The following is a 15,106-nucleotide window of genomic DNA, read 5'->3' as shown; positions in this document are numbered from 1 at the left end:
AAAAAAAAAAAAAAGGAAAGGGGAAAAAGGGAAAAAAAGGAGGGGGGAGGAGGAAAAAGTAAAAAAAAAAAAAAAAAGAAAGAAAGAAAAAGGGGAAAAAAGGAGGGTGGAGAAAAAAGGGTTTTTTAAAAAAAAGGAAAGAAAAGGGGGAAAAATGTTTTTTTTTAATTAAAAAAAAAGAAAAAGAGGAAAAAAGAAGAGGGAGAATAAAGTTAAAAAAAAAAAAAAAAAGAAAAGAGAAAAAGGAGAAAAAATGAAAGGGGAGAATAACGTCAAAAAAACCCAAACAAACAAACAAAAATAAAAAAAAATTAAAAAAATAAAAAAAGAAAAAGGGGAAAAAAGGAAGGGGGAGAATAAAGTTAAAAAAAAAAAAAGAGAAAAAGGAGAAAAAATGAAAGGGGAGAATAAAGTTAAAAAAACACAAACAAACAAACAAAAATAAAAAAAATAAGAAAAAAAGAAAAAGAAAAAGGGGAAAAAATTAAGGGGGAGAATAAAGTTAAAAAAAAAAAAAAAAAACACACACAAAAACCAAAAACCAAACCAAACCAAACAAAAAAACAAAAAAAAAAAAAAAAAAAGAAAAAGAGGGAAAAAAGGAGGGGGGAGAAAAAAGTTAATAGAAAAAAAAAAAGGAAAGGGCTGCACCGCCCCTCGCCTCCCGGCAGCGCCGCCCGGGGCCGGGGCGGAGCGGGGAGGGGCGGGGCGGGGTGGGGCGGAGTGGGGAGGGGCGGGGCCGGGCCGGGGCGGGGCGGAGAGGGGCGGGGCCGGGGCGGGGCGGGGCGGAGCGGCCCGGGCTCGGCGGGGAAGGAGCCGGCGGGGCCCAGGTGAGTGCTGGGGGGGGGGGGGGGGGGGGGGGGCGGTGCGGGGCCAGAGGGCTGCACGGAGAGGAGGAGGGATGCGTGGAGAGATGCGGCGCTTCCTCCTTCCGAAATGTTTTGGTTTTGTTTTGTTTTTTTCAAAATCTCTGATTTCCGGCATTTCCCTCTCCCCCCCCCCGGCACTTGGCTCGGCCCGCCCCCCGGGGCCGTACCAGCCGCTTTGCGAAGCCTGACCGTGCTGCAATCGGTTAGGAGCCGCTTTGCAATTGCGGCGGTAGCTTATGCTCGTCGTGCAAAGCCTGCTGGTGTTGTGATTAGTTTACAAAGTCATCCTCCAAGGCCCGATGATGTTACGCTGGTTTATGAGTCATTTTACAAAGCCTTGATGATGTTCTATTAGTTTACAGGCCGGTCTGCAAAGCCTGGTGGCGTTGCTTGAGTCATTTTCGAAAGCCTGATGGTGTTACAGTAGTTTACAGGTTGCTCCGCGGAGCTTGATGGTGGTGTTGGTTTACAAGCTGTTAATTTTTTTCTAGAGCCACGGCTGGGCTGAGGTTGCCTGCTTTTGCAAGGCCGAGGGGACGGGTTAATTATTAATTATGGATGGGAACGTGGGTGCTGCTGTGGCAGAGCCCATCCCCACTGTGACTCGGTTCCCCCCCTCCCACACCTTTCAGGGTGGGAGGAGAAGGGAACCACACACACCACCTTGCGAGCAACGGTTTGCGACCCTCCTGTGATAATATCTTTTTGGGGGTGGTTGTTTTTTGCAGCGTGCCAGCGCTATGCACCCGGCAGCCGGCAGCTTTCCCCTGGACGAGGAGCCCCTCATCGAGGAGCCCTCGGTGAACAGATACAGCCGGCAAAAGCCAAGCGACCGCTTGCATGGGGCCTACGTTATTTTTTTCCTCCTGGGCATCGGGTCCCTGCTGCCCTGGAATTTTTTCATCACAGCGAAACACTACTGGATGTACAAGCTGCAAAACTGCTCGGATCAAGCAGGCCCGACGGGACAGGCGGCATCGGATCTGCGGGTAAGCGTGCTGCTTTCAAGGCTGAAAAAAAAAAAGCTGATTTCCTTCTTAATTTGCTCTTTTTTTCCCTCCACTTCTCCAGAAGGCGAGGGAACATCCTCTGGGGTTTTGCCAGCTGCAAACCAGGGGTAGAGGTTTATTTGGGGAGCACAAATAGTTGCAAGAAAGATGCTTAAAACGCATAGCGCTTTGTGATCTGTCTCTTACCTGTATTTGAAGTGCTAAGGTTTAAGGTGCGTTTAAAAAAATTTGGCTTCACCTGGCCCATAAGCAAGGCCGCCTTTCATAGGACAATTTCTACGGTGCAAGGTATAAATCTCTTCGTGGTTGTTTTTGTCCTTCATGCTTGGTGAGTCCCCGGGCCCCGCGGGGCTCTGTGCTTTTCCAGCTGGACTCGGCTGCGACTCCCTGTGGGCTGGGAGATAAATTGCTCTGAGATTCTGGCCCCGTGGCGAGGCATCAAAGACGTTTTAGGTGTTTTCTCCCTCGTGGTGGCTGGCGCAGCCCGTCATTTGGAGGTGGCAGCAGAGCTTTGCACGAGCCCCAGCCCCGGAGCACATGGCTTGCGATAGTACTGCTTTTCCTTCAAGATCTGGCAAGTGTGACCAGAGTATCTCCCTGCAGCAATAAACATCTGGGTTTAGGCATATGGGACTGTTGCGGAAACTCCCAAACCGATTAACAAGAGAAAAAAAAAAAAAAAAAAAAAAAAAAAGCAAAATTTATTTTTGTACGCAGTTAATCAACATTCTGTCCATGAGAGGAGAACAAACTATCACCACACAAACTTCTGGGGTTTAACGACAACCCAAAACGCTCCATCACTCACCTAATAAAAGGTGGGGATTCTCAACCACGCGGGACATCTCAGGGCAGCGTCCCGACCCGCAGGAACCCCGAGGAGTCTCCTTGGGCGGCGTCCCAACCCAAGGGGAGAGCCCTTACGTGCAGCACGCTGCTCCGGGCGGGACGAGCTCAAAAATGGGCCCCTCCGGGACTCCATTGGTACCCGAGCCGAACCTGACCTGTGGGCAATATCAGCCCATATTGGCCAAAGACCCCAACTGCCGTAAAGCCCTGAGAACAAGGGCACAGGAGAGGTTCAACAGCCAGGGAGCCACATTTTCATCGGGCGGGTGCACCTGCCGCAGGGACTAGGAGCTTGTCACAGGGCAATTGATGAGCCGGCCTTGGGGAAACAGGCTTGATGGCCTCTTTTTCTCCCCCCCAAATAAAACCATCTTCTCTTGTTCCTCCTGCCACGGCAAGAATATTTCCCTGTGCCCCCCTGACAAAGCAATGGTGTTTCTTTGTGGCTGGAAAAAGTGTCGGTGTGATGGGGCTGCGTCCTGTCCTCCTCCCGTTGCCAAGCTTGTTCAAGTGGTTTGGGCATATTTTATTTTTATATAAACACAGAGCCAGGTGTGACGCCCACATTTTCTTCATGCTTTCTCACACCAGTGCGTCATCCACGGCTGTTTTAATTTTAATGGTTGTTAAGCTGGGTGTGTTTTTGATGGGGGGGGAAGCAGAGTGTCACTGACGGTGTTTCTACCATGATGCTGAAGTACCAGTGTGCTAGTGTAAATCAAGATATTGGGTTGATTAAACTGATGGAGACCTGTGGTGCCCAAAGATGGCAAATAGGCTGTCCCTGTGCTAGCAAGGGTGCTCAGAGGAGGTGAAGGGTGCTCCCACATTCCCTGCATCCCACCCACTCCTTGTTGCTTCCATGTTATGCTTATCCAAGGCAATTCTTAGAAAAGCTGTTTTCAGGTAGAGTAAGTATCACAAGGTGTCTTGTATTGCTGGGTGGATCAGCCGTTGCTTTGTTGAAAAGATGTTTCTCCTCTTTCTGTATGGCTGTGGGGCAAGACTTCTTCTGGTGAAAAGCAACCTGGCTTTTCTGTGGCAGTTGAGCCTGATCAAAAATAAACCGCTCGGCCCCATTTCTGCCCTGGGATGACGAGCCAGGAGGGCTTACCTGCAAACAGGGCTCGACTCCGTTAAGATCCACGTGTGTCTGGCAGCCTGCCCTTGGCTCCAGCCTCCTCGCTGCTGCGAATTTCTTGCCCCGTGCTCCAAGTAACACTCCGGTGCCTTCAGCCACCACCGTGGGCCTGGTTTGCTTTTCCAGCCCGGCAGGAGCCCAGCTGCCAAGTCCGGGCTGGAGCAGAATAAAAACTACTTTGCAAAAGCATCTTGACCACACCGGTGACTCATTTGCCACCGCGATGCTTTGTTCTTGTTCATTTTTTGTTTTGTTTTGTTTTTTTTTTTTTTTAAGGTACCAAGCGCACAGCGTCCATCGTGGCAGTGTGTTTGAAGATGCTGTGGTTAATAGGGGGTCAAACACCTCTGTTATGTGCCTCAGCTCCGTGGCTGAGGGATGACACCTTCCCCATGAGAGGCGGAGGTGGGAGGGAGACGTCAGGTTTGCTTTGGGGATTATTAGTATTATTAATATTTGTTATTAGCCAGAAAAGGGGTGACAGTCTTGCAGTGTTTGCGTTTCTCTTCTAAAACCCTGTTGGCAATAGGGAGGTCGGCCCTGCGAGCAAGGAATGCCCGGAGGAGATGAGGTGGCTGGTCAGGGAGGGCTCACCAGGAAGGGAGAAAAACTGGGTATATCTTGCATAGCCAAAAATTTCCTCTGGAGGCATAGTCTGTGATGTGTGGGAATACCCACACAGGGAGAAGAGTTACCATCTAAGCTGGATTAACACCTAACAAGCAGGAGCAAAGAGGTGAGATGAGTATGGAACCTGATATTTTCCCTTGATCCAGACATGGATTGAATTTGCCACCCGCCATTGTGCTGCTGCATTAAACATGTGGTGTGAGGGCTTTCCTTTTTCAGAGAAACAACAGCAATTGAAACCCTTCTACTTGGCTTTTCTTTTCCAGCAGGGTTTGGCCGTGGGTAAGGCAGGTTAGAATTTCCCAGTGCAGTGCAGGCTCCTCAGTTTTTTGAATACTTTCCCCAATCCTCTTCCCACTGCTGGTATGAGCATGTTTGCTGGGATGAATGAATGTTTCCCTAGGGTGCTCAAAACACAGCATCTCTGCTGGATTACTTCAAGTGCACTTCTACTTGGTGGAAGGCGTTACACGGTCTTTCTTCCTCCCCAAAAGAAAAAGAAAATTAACTTAGAAGTATATTAAATTTCCCCAGCTTGGTTTAGGCGTTTGTTTTAAGTAGGTCGGTAAAAAAGTCTTAGTTTTAGCAGCCAGCTTTGCATTTTGCTTTGTCTTTCCTTCCTATATTCACCACATGGCTGTGGAGCTTTGAGCCTCCTGCTTCGCCAAGCTGATGCCATAAGTGCAGGCGTTTATGTCTCTGCCTATATGGACCCTCTAGGAGCGATTATTCGATTTCCTGTTGCTTACAGTAAAGCTCCTGATAGGGAAGAATAAATGAACCTGCTTGTAAACTGATTAAAAGACTACCATGCAAAGCTAAAGAAAAAAATATGTAACGTGCCGAATAAATGTAGCAAGTGCCTTCTCACACTTGGACGTGACATGGCCCCGTCTCTGTAGCTAGGTAACTGCAGAAAATGCAAGCCCGTCACGATGGAGGTGGATATGTAGGTCATCCTCTTTGTCAGCATCATCGTCCTACCTGCTGGCTGAGATTCCTGCGGACAAAAGAGGGGATTAAGCACCTTGAGGGGAGGAGAGCAGACAGACTTTAACAGCGTAATACATAAAATGGACTGAAAATGGAAGCGTTTGGCTGCAATCTTGGCAAAGAAATCTCTCTCTCTCTGCTGTGGTTATTGCTTTTCGCATGCCCAGCCTGACCCCTGTGCAAGGTGGGCTCGTGAGCGTTGACTGGGGCTGCAGCCGACTTGCTTGGATGATGTACGAGTCCCCGGAGTAAATGTGTCTAGAGTCTCAGTATAGTTTCTCAATGAGTTTTGCACATGCAGGAGGGAAAATAATGTCCTTGTGTCCCCGCTCGAGCGTGTCTTCAGGCGTGGTGTCCCGGTCACTTTGCGTGGAGAGGGACGCACAGGTTTCCTAGCCTTCTCAGGCTTTTGAGGCAGTTAGCTAATAGTATTAATGCTTTTGTGTCCTTATTTATAAAAAACAGCCCTCACAGAGCTAAAGTAGGGTAAAATGTTAAATAGGTTTGTCCAGGATGCTGGAGCCAGCCGGAGAAATTAAGATCTCCTTTTTTCGGGTGCTGCCCCATGGGGCCAATACGGCAGTGAGACAGGTATTTCCTTCACCATTTTTTGCTTATGAATTTGTTCTGGCCCTAATTTCCTGAAATATCCCAGAGCTGCTGAAGGAAAAAAAAAGCCCCGGGGGCCTGTTCCTGCTGCCTGTTGTCCTGAGCAGCTTTGCAAGGTGTGCTGCAATGCAAGGAGGTGGACACCTCCCTCATGACTCCCCGTGAATTTACGTGTTGTTCCTCCCCTACCTTTTTTACTTTGTTGTCTTTTGGTCTGTTTTTTTTTTTTTTTTTTTTATCCCCGGCAGGACTTTTTTGAGAGTTACATCTCCATTGCTTCGACTGTGCCCTCGGTGCTGTGCCTGATCGGAAACTTCTTGCTTGTCAATAAGTGAGTGTCGCTCCATTCCCGAGTCCGTTAGCCGCGGCTCTCCCCAGCTTTCCCTGCATCACTCCTGCCTTCCTCCGCCTTCAGCCGTGGCTCCCAGCTCAGCCTCCCTGTCCTGTGGGGGCAAGCCACAGGGCATCTTGAATGCTGCCTTCCTGTGTGGCCAAAATCCCCTCGTCTGCTCCTGCCTGTATCCCAATTGGCTGAGATGAAGTGGGGTGAAGCGCTCTGCTCCCCGCCTGCAGCACCCGTGCCTGGATTTGGCTTGAGCTGCACCACTGTAAATAAGTTCCTAATAAATTCTTTGGTTAACTGCTTGGCAAACGGTCTTTCCTCTTAAAAATGTCTCCATCCCTGTCACTGGAGGAGCGGCTGACGAGAGCTGGGCTCATCCAGGCAGGAGTAACGCCTTGCTCTAGCCCTACCAGCCGCTGAACTGGGTTAAGAAATGGCCCATCTCTGCCTCGTTGCAAGCTTGACTTATATCTAAAATAGCCACCTCTCCACATTTGTACCATTCCTTACCCCAGCTCAAACTCCTGCACGTGTAGAGGCGAAGGGGAATGTGTTTGTGTCTTTAATCTCTAGATCCTGGCTGCCGGTCCGGCTCCCTGCCTCTGTCCCTCATCCCCTCTGTCCTGCCCCCAGGCCAGCCCATCCAGTCTCCCCGCCAGCTGATAAGCAACCTCCCTGCTCAAACAGCTGATTATCCTGTAGTGAGGTGCCTGGGATTGCTTTCACCCAGCCTGTTTCCCAGGCAGGCTTTTGCTGCACGTTGCTCCAGCAATGGGGATAGCTCCTGATTTCTGGGAGAAATGGGCATTTACAGCTCCGTTGGGCTCGTAGATTTAGTCCTACTGCTGTTAGAAGTGGAAATCGCAGGGTTAACATCTAAAGGTTGCTGAGAAAAATCATTGCCGTTTTATTCCTGATCTCCCCCCACCTTTATTTTCTTCGACCCTTCTCGCAGCAGAGGAGGAGTTGGTGTCCTCTGCATCGCGCCTTCGCGTTATGGTTTTGAACACAGGAGTCTCTCCTTCCCCTTGTCCCCAGGGTGCCTGCCAGCGTCCGCATCTTGTCCTCCCTCTTCGTCATGTTGGCCGTCTTCCTGGTGATCACGGTGCTGGTGAAGGTGGACACCTCTGCCTGGACCACCCGCTTCTTTGCCCTCACCATCGCCTGCGTGGTTGTTGTCAGCAGCGCCTCGACTGTCTTCACCAGCAGCATCTTTGGGCTGAGCAGCCTCTTCCCCATGAAGAATTTGCAGGCGCTGATCTCAGGTTGGTGGCCCCCCAGCCACGCCGTCCCGGTGGGATCGTGCTCTTGGGTTTTCTGTGGTTGGGTGGTTGGTTTTCTTTCCCTCCTGTGTCTGGCATTTCATCACATGGGAGTTTATTTTAGGAACTTAACTTTGCCTTCAAGATAAAGGGAAGTTGCTGAAGGAGAAACATGCTCGGTCCCATGAGCCGGTGCTTTCGTTTCTGTAAACACCCATAAACTGAAGGGCTCGAGGGCTCAACAGAGGTGAGGAGAGCAGAGGTCCTTCACCATCCCTGCCCAGGGGGGGCAAACACCCTGCAGAGAAGCCTCAGCCAGCGTGACGGCTTGACCTGTTGTTTGTTCTGTGCAGGGAGAAAGGGGGGGAAGAGATACACCCCTCAGCTCCTCTGTTTGCAGCTGGAGGGATCTTCAGCTTTGCATTGTCTCCTCCTTTCTGTTCAGCGTTTCCATGAGTGATGAGGGGCACGTTGGGAGCCATGAGTGATGAGCTCCCTGGAGGGCTGGTAACGTTATAAATGTGCTGTGAAACGGCTGACAACCCAGGAGGGGAAGGGGGAGAAAAAATCAAGACAGAGAAATTCTTCCCAGGGCTGAGACAGGAGTGTTTTAATGAGTTTAGCCCGGGGGGGGGGGGGGATATCGCCACATCCCCAGGATGGCATACCTGTTGCCGGTGGCTTGAATTCCCATCTGGGGGAGTGCAGAAGAGAGGTGGTTATGTGTGTGCTGGTGGAAAGCCAGGTTTAGGCTTTGGGCAGGGTTTGAACCTTCTCCACGGAACTCAGCACACGCAAGCTCAGGGTCCCATCCTGACCGTTGCGCAGTGCTGCAGCTGTGTTGGAAGGGGGATGCAGGATGGGACCTGGGCTGCCACGCAGCCCCACAGATAGCTGTGTTGCAGCAAAGCCTGGAAATGGAGATGAGGTGGTGTGTGCAGCTGCACTCTGAGCCGGGTTTGAGGACTGGCATGGGGGGGCACGGGGGTGAGCTGCTTCCCCTGGGGGGGTTTGCGCGCGCCGGGAGGTGTTAATAAGAGGATGCTGCTGTTTCTGGGTTCCCCCTCCACATCAGAGTCCTCGCTGGAGGTGCTGTGGGTTGCTCTCTGCCCCCTCGATGTCCCGCGCCCACCTCGGTGAGGCTGGCTCGGCTCTGGGTGCTGAGCTCCGGCTTTCTGGTCCCCTGCACAGGTCAGGCCATGGGGGGCACCATCAGCGCCGTCGCCTCCGTCATAGACCTGGCGGCAGCAGCCGATGTTACAGACAGCGCCCTGGCCTACTTCCTCACCGCCGACATCTTCATCGTCATCTGCATCATGGTGTACCTCCTCCTTCCCAGGCTGGAGTACTCCAGGTGTGTGCACCAGCCTGCCACGGGCATCCCACAGCCACGGGGCGGGAGGGTTTGCCGCTACTGGTGCTGAGTGGGATCGCTGGGGGGGGGGGACCCATGGGGTGCTTGCTGTGCCGGTCCCTGCCCGGTCACCCCTCCCCTTCCCCCGGGATCCCACCCTGCACCCCACGTGCTCCGGCGCCGTGTTGTGCTTCCCCATCTGACCAAAACCACAGACTGAAACTGGGCACCCGCCCCGGCGTGCGCTGAGTTTCTGGCAAGGCTCCCTGGGGGGAGAGGGGTGCTGACACCAGGGCTTCTGAAATGCATGAAATCAGCAGAGAGCTGTAATCTGGAAGCAGCCAGCCAGGGGGGGTTCCCGTAGGGCACCCCTATCTGCAACATCACGCACTGACGTGCGTGACCCGTTGGTCTTGTTGGTGCTTGCAACCCCCAAAACTACCTGCCCCCCCCCTCCCATGCCTGCAGGCTCCCCCTGTGAACCACTGAGGGTGTAAAGGGACCCCCGTGGTGGGGAGGGGGCGGTGGGTTGCTGAGGGTCACCTCTCTCTCTACAAGGCAGGAGCTGGAGGTGCAGTGGGGTCGCCGCAACTGCCTTCGCTTGGTCCAGCGAAGACATCCCTGTGTCGCCAACTTCTCTCCTGCTCCCTCTCCAAATCCTCATTTGTGTTTTCCTCACACACACGCTTGGCTAATCATCTCCCCCCCTTCTCCTTTTCCTAGGTATTACATGAGCAGCCAGAAGGAGAGCCCATCTCTGGCCACGGCGCCGCCTGACAGCTCTGCGGAGGATGAGGCAGAGCCAGGAGGCACCACAAATACCCGTTTCCTCACAAAAAGCACTGGCATCCCCCCGCTCCGCCCCATCCTGCAGAAGACCGCCCTCCTCGGCTTCTGCCTCTTCTATGTCTTCTTCATTTCCATCATCATCTTCCCTTCTTTGTCCTCCAACATCGAGTCGGTCAGCAAGTCCTCGGGGAGCCTGTGGAGCACCAAGTACTTTGCGCCGCTCACCAGTTTCCTCCTGTACAACTTTGCTGACTGGTGCGGCAGGCAGGTCACCGCCTGGATCCAGGCGCCCGGCCCCAAGAGCAAGCTGCTGCCCGTCCTCGTCCTCCTCAGGACCGTCTTCCTCCCTCTCTTCATCCTCAGCAACTACCAACCCCGGGCTCGCATCCGGAGGGTGGTCTTCAACCAAGATGTCTACCCGGTGATCTTCACGGCTTTGTTGGGGCTGAGCAACGGTTACCTGGGGACGCTGGTCATCGTCTACGGCCCCAAGATCGTGCCAAAAGAGCTGGCCGAGGCGGCGGGGGTGGTGATGACATTTTACCTCATGTTGGGGCTGGCTGTGGGCTCCGCCTGCTCCATTCTCATTGTCCACCTCGTGTAGAGGAGCAGCCGAGGCAGGGAGGGATGCCCTTGGTTTGAGGTGCTGCTGTCGGGTATTTTAGGGCTTTTTCCCCCCAAAAGCCAGGCACGCCGTGGTTTTGGGGCAGGCTGTCTGTCTCGGACCGGGGAGGGGGGGTGGGATTTGTGTCCAAGGGAAAGCCCTTCTGGGAAGGGGTGTCCCCTGTGCTTGGGAGGTCCTGCTGGATATTTGTCACTCCCCAGTTTGACCAGAGCAAATGGACCAAAAAAGCTTTGTTCTCCCCAGGGAGCTCAGGGAAGCATTGAGAGCACAGGGAAACCTGTCCCTCACCCCAGTGCCAGTGGGCAAGGGCGGCTTGCTGGTGCCACCGCGCTGGTTTTAAGCTGAAATCGAGGCTTTTGATGGCACCTTGGGTTTTGCTGCCTCATTGTTACGAGTTTGGCCCTGCAGTGTTTCGGTGGTCTCGGGGAGATCCCCCTTCGTCAAGCTGTGATGGTGGTGTTGAGCTAAAGGGGATTTGAGCCCTGGAGCACCTTCAGGCAAGCTTTGGGAGTGGACAGCAGCCACTCCAGGGAGCAGGGCACCATTTCGGGGGTTTTTTCATACATTCATGCCCCCCAAAAGCCTATAGAAGGGAAGCCGCTCCACTTGGACTTCTGCTTGCTTTAATTTTTCCAGATAAGATTGAATTAAGGGATCATCCACCCCACAGCACGGTGCTGCTAGTCCTGGGGCATTATGTCATGGCCAACCTGAGACCATTTCTCCTGCTGTCACCGCTGTGTGACGGTTGTGGACACCAACTCACCTCAGCCCCAAGGAATGCGAAATGCTAAGTGGTCCTAACGTAAGGTTTTTAAGGTGCCTTCACTCTGTGCCAGGGAGAGGTCTTAGAGAAGCTCTCGCGTGATGTTCACATCAGAAAGCTGATTAATTTGCATAGACAGGCGGCAAATGGTCTCCAGATGTTTTCAGAGGGGTGAGCTGCTGTGACACCCAAAAATACGGCCCACCCGAAGAGGACTGACTGGTTTTTAAAGTCACTTAAGCTTCCATATGCAAACACAGCCTGGACTAAATGCAATGATTGTATTTATTTTCTTAAACCGGGTGGATTTATGACTGAGGAGGGGTGGACTGGTAAGCATGGATGTAATGGCATAACTTGGCTTTGCAGCTTCAGGGCTGCCATCTATGGAAAATATTTCCTTTAAGGCTGGATTATTAGCAGATGCTCTAGTAGTGGGATGTTCTCTCGGCATCTGCCGCTTGACCGAGTAGCGGTGAAGCTGCTGGTCCGGGTTGCCAGGCCATCTCCTTGCTGTGCTGGATGTGGAGGCTAGCGGGAGGGAGGGTGCGGGGCTGGTGCCTTTCCACCCACGGCCGCCCTGGCTTTGCTGGGAGAACAGCAGGATTGGCCGTGGTTCTTGCCACGGGGCGACATGTAGGCTTGGTGGGTGTTGTTTTTTTTTTTTTTTATACAAATCCTTCCCAGTGTTTAGTGTGGACTCGTTGGCAATACAGGCGCAGTTTTGCTTTACGGCTGTTTTTTTTAATCTAAATGTAAAATCCAGACACGAGTGGAAAATTGGCAGGGTGTGCAGGTACTTTACAGCACGTGGCTTTGCACGTGCGGGCTCTTAATCCCATTGCCTGGGTAGGTTTGCAGCCCTTCAGCCCCCACGGCTTGGCCAGGGGCTACTTTGGCCACCGTTGACCCGGGTGAAGGTCCACCTCAGCTTGAAGGGCAGCCCGAGGGCGGAGGGCAGCGGTGCTGGCCAGCCGGCTGGGTGCTGCTCATGGGGGTAAGTCAGTGGTGGCTGAAAAGCCCCAGCCAACCTCGTTGGCAACCAAACGTCTCTTTGTGGCCTTCAGTGCTTCCCACTTGAGAGCGTGCCGTGGGGTCTGCTCTTCTCAACTCATACATTTTCCCCCGGTCCCAGGTACGACGACATTCTGCTTGTTTTCTGATTGCTTTGCACCTCTGCTGATCTTCTCCCTCGTGTTACAGACCAAATACCTCTTGAGACAGAACTTAATTATCCCGTACCGTTGCTAATAAAGTTAATTCTTGATACTGTGCAGCCGCTGGTGTCTGGAGTGATTTCTCTTGGCGATGCATTGATGCATGCAGTTTTAGCTTGCATTTTTCCTTCTGGTCATCCTCTCCCAACTTGGATTGTAAATTCGGAGAAATCACTGACAAGGGCTGGGTGAAGGAGCCCCAAAAGAATTGCTTTGAGAGCCCAGTTATTGTAATTTAATATCTCCAAATGACCTGCAGATAGGTGTGCAGAGCATACTTACTACATCTGCAGGGGGAAGCAAGCAAAAAGGGAATTTATCCTCTGTCTTTGATGGTATTCAGCTAAGGAAAGTTAAGAGACATGAGGGGAAAAATCAATACGGGTTCAACTTGGGCAAGAATCAGGTCTGGGTATAAAGCAGGGACTGCTGGTGGGAGCTCTGTGGTATGGGGATGGGTGCTGACAGGCAGCCTGAGCCACGAGCGTGCAGGTGACCCACCTGCAAAATGGGATGGCTAATTTATAGGGTATTGCATATAATGACAAGGAAGTAATTACTGCTGTATACCGCCTGGGCGCAATTGCATCTGCTGATCTGTGCAGGCCGTACCGAACAGCTCGAGGTTAAGAAGATGCAGAATGACAAGGGAAACGGCGGTTGCAAGGCAGAATGAAGGCTGCTGTCTCTCAGATGTGTTAGTCAAAATGCAACCACGGTTTACTTCTTGATGGTTTTAACTAATGTATCTTTGACAAGGAATGCAGCCATCGACCCGTTTCCAGTTCAGGAATGATATGGGGTCCCTGCTCTATGCCAGCATCGAGGGGGTCAAAGCCTACTTCATGGTATTTAGCCAGGAGATGACTGTTGTGGTTTAGGCCTGGTTGGCAGCCAACCACAATGCAGCAGCTCTCTCTCCCATCCCCTCCGGCAATGAGAAGGGGCAGAGAGCCAGGCTTGGGGTTCAAGACAGGACTGGGATGGGGAAAAAATCCCCCTTTTATGATCACGAGCAAAAGGCAGACTCGTTAGGGGAAGGAAAAAAGAACATACATTTATTACAGTCACTAACAACACATAACAGGGTAGGACAGTGAGAAGCATTGTCACACCTTGAGAACACCTTCCCCCCACCCCTCCCTTCTTCTCGGGCTCAGCTCTGCTCCCGATATCTCTACCTCCTCCCCCAGTGGCGCAGGGGCAGGGAATGGGGGGTGCAGTCAGTGCTGCCACTTTCCTTATCTTCGGTGAGGGGAGTGTCCAAAACTTGTTCCTCCTGCTCAATCGTGGTCCCCCTCTCACAGCAGACAGTCCTCCACAAACTTTCTCTGACTTGAATTCCTCCCATGGGCCGCAGCGTTCCCCACACTGCTCCGTCATGGGTCACTAACTTTCTCCGACTGGATTCCCTCCCACGGCTGCAGCCCTTCCCGAGCTGCTCCGGCGTGGGACTCCCCCACATGCTGCAATCCTCCCAGCACTGAATTACAGCAGTGGGGCTGCCTTTTCCCATGAGACCCCGGCCTTCTTCGGGCACAGAACCTTGATCATCTACGCAGGAGCAACAGGCCATAAATCAATGTCTGCTCCACCGTAGATCTTCATGGGTGTCAGGGGGGGGCTGCCCTGCCGTCTCACCACAGGATACAGGGGGGTCTCTGCTCCGGCACACCTCCCCCCTCCTTTCTTCCTCCGTTCCTCCACTGACCTTGGTGTTCATGCAGCTGCAGCAACTCCTCCTCACAAGTCCCACTGCCCATCACCACGTCCCTTCTTAAATACGTTATCGCAGAGGCGCAGCCGATTGGCTCAATTTCCCAAACAGAAGCGGATCTGACGTGGAGCTGGGGGAGCTTCGAGAAGCTTCTCACAGGGGGCCGCCCCGATAGCCCCCTCCCCTGCCACCAAAAAACTCCACCACTCACTCAACCCAGGACAATGACACTTTTCTTCTTCTAGGTCTCGAAGAGCTTTGCAAGAGGGAGTTGCTTCCTGGCTCTTAGGACCCGGGACACCTGAGGTCCAGAGGGAGATCTCAGCTATGGGCAGGGTTGGGAGCTGAGCTTGGGTCCATGGGTCTTCCTCGCCTGTCCAAAACGGTGTTGCCAAATTTTCTGTCCTTAATTAACACCACCCCCTCAGCTCCTTAAAAGAGACTAGCAGGGTTGTAAATGTTTTCACCATCTTCCAGGCGAGGGAAGCGGTCTGTGAGCTGGCCAGCGGGGGAAGGACCGCATGTTCTCTGCAGGGCTTGGCCTCATCTCACCGGTGGACGTAAAATGAGCGATGGCAGGCGCTTGCAAAATTCATGAGGGTGGGCCTGCGAAGTTGAAACACAATCAAAGATGGGCATGAAATCCCTGCACGGTGCCAAGTTTCAGGGCCACCCTTTGCCCAGTGCTCGGGGCCAGCATCACTGGCAAAATGACCCGGAGGACGGCGAGCCCCCCGTGCTCCCCCAGCTCTGCGGAGGGCTGGCAGCCCGGTGTGCTCAGGATGCTGCGCCTGCTCCATGCTGGCTTATCCAACGGCTTTTGGTGTTAAATCCAACTGGCCGAGGGGAGATGAAAGCTGTGAACTGGCAAAGCAACACCGGCAAGACAGGAGAGTGCAGGGAGCAGGAGGGGGGCTGGATGAAAGGGCAGA

The 15,106-nt window shown here is 52.7% G+C and overlaps 1 protein-coding gene across 2 annotated transcripts; it reads left to right on the top strand.

Annotated features, from left to right (window-relative positions):
- The first annotated feature begins 789 nt into the window (after positions 1-789).
- On the top strand, positions 790-12,516 carry SLC29A3 (solute carrier family 29 member 3). Of its 2 annotated transcripts, XM_042791237.1 has the most exons (6): positions 790-830; positions 1,598-1,858; positions 6,350-6,432; positions 7,483-7,709; positions 8,898-9,060; positions 9,784-12,516. In XM_042791237.1, the coding sequence occupies exons 2-6, from the start codon at positions 1,610-1,612 to the stop codon at positions 10,451-10,453; spliced, it is 1,392 nt and encodes a 463-aa protein (XP_042647171.1). In that variant the 5' UTR covers positions 790-830; positions 1,598-1,609; the 3' UTR covers positions 10,454-12,516. The 2 variants fall into 2 exon arrangements, with proteins under 2 accessions (XP_042647171.1, XP_032848251.1); XM_032992360.2 differs by lacking the exons at positions 790-830; positions 6,350-6,432 and having other exon boundaries at positions 1,623-1,858.
- The last annotated feature ends 2,590 nt before the right edge of the window (positions 12,517-15,106 follow it).

Source organism: Tyto alba, unplaced genomic scaffold (assembly GCF_018691265.1).
Source record: "Tyto alba isolate M040663 unplaced genomic scaffold, T.alba_DEE_v4.0 Super-Scaffold_1, whole genome shotgun sequence".
Classification (NCBI taxonomy): domain Eukaryota; kingdom Metazoa; phylum Chordata; class Aves; order Strigiformes; family Tytonidae; genus Tyto; species Tyto alba.
Note: the sequence above shows the minus strand (reverse complement) of the source record. Positions and strands in the feature narration are given on the sequence as shown.

What these genes read in the sequence shown, in the direction of transcription:
- SLC29A3 (XM_042791237.1), top strand. Translation starts at nt 1,610, where the DNA reads ATGCACCCGGCAGCCGGCAGCTTTCCCCTGGACGAGGAGCCCCTCATC. An exon ending in TTTGCAGGCGCTGATCTCAG is followed by an intron (nt 7,710 to 8,897) that starts GTTGGTGGCCCC and finishes TCCCCTGCACAG; the next exon opens with GTCAGGCCATGGGGGGCACC. An exon ending in CCCAGGCTGGAGTACTCCAG is followed by an intron (nt 9,061 to 9,783) that starts GTGTGTGCACCA and finishes TCCTTTTCCTAG; the next exon opens with GTATTACATGAGCAGCCAGA.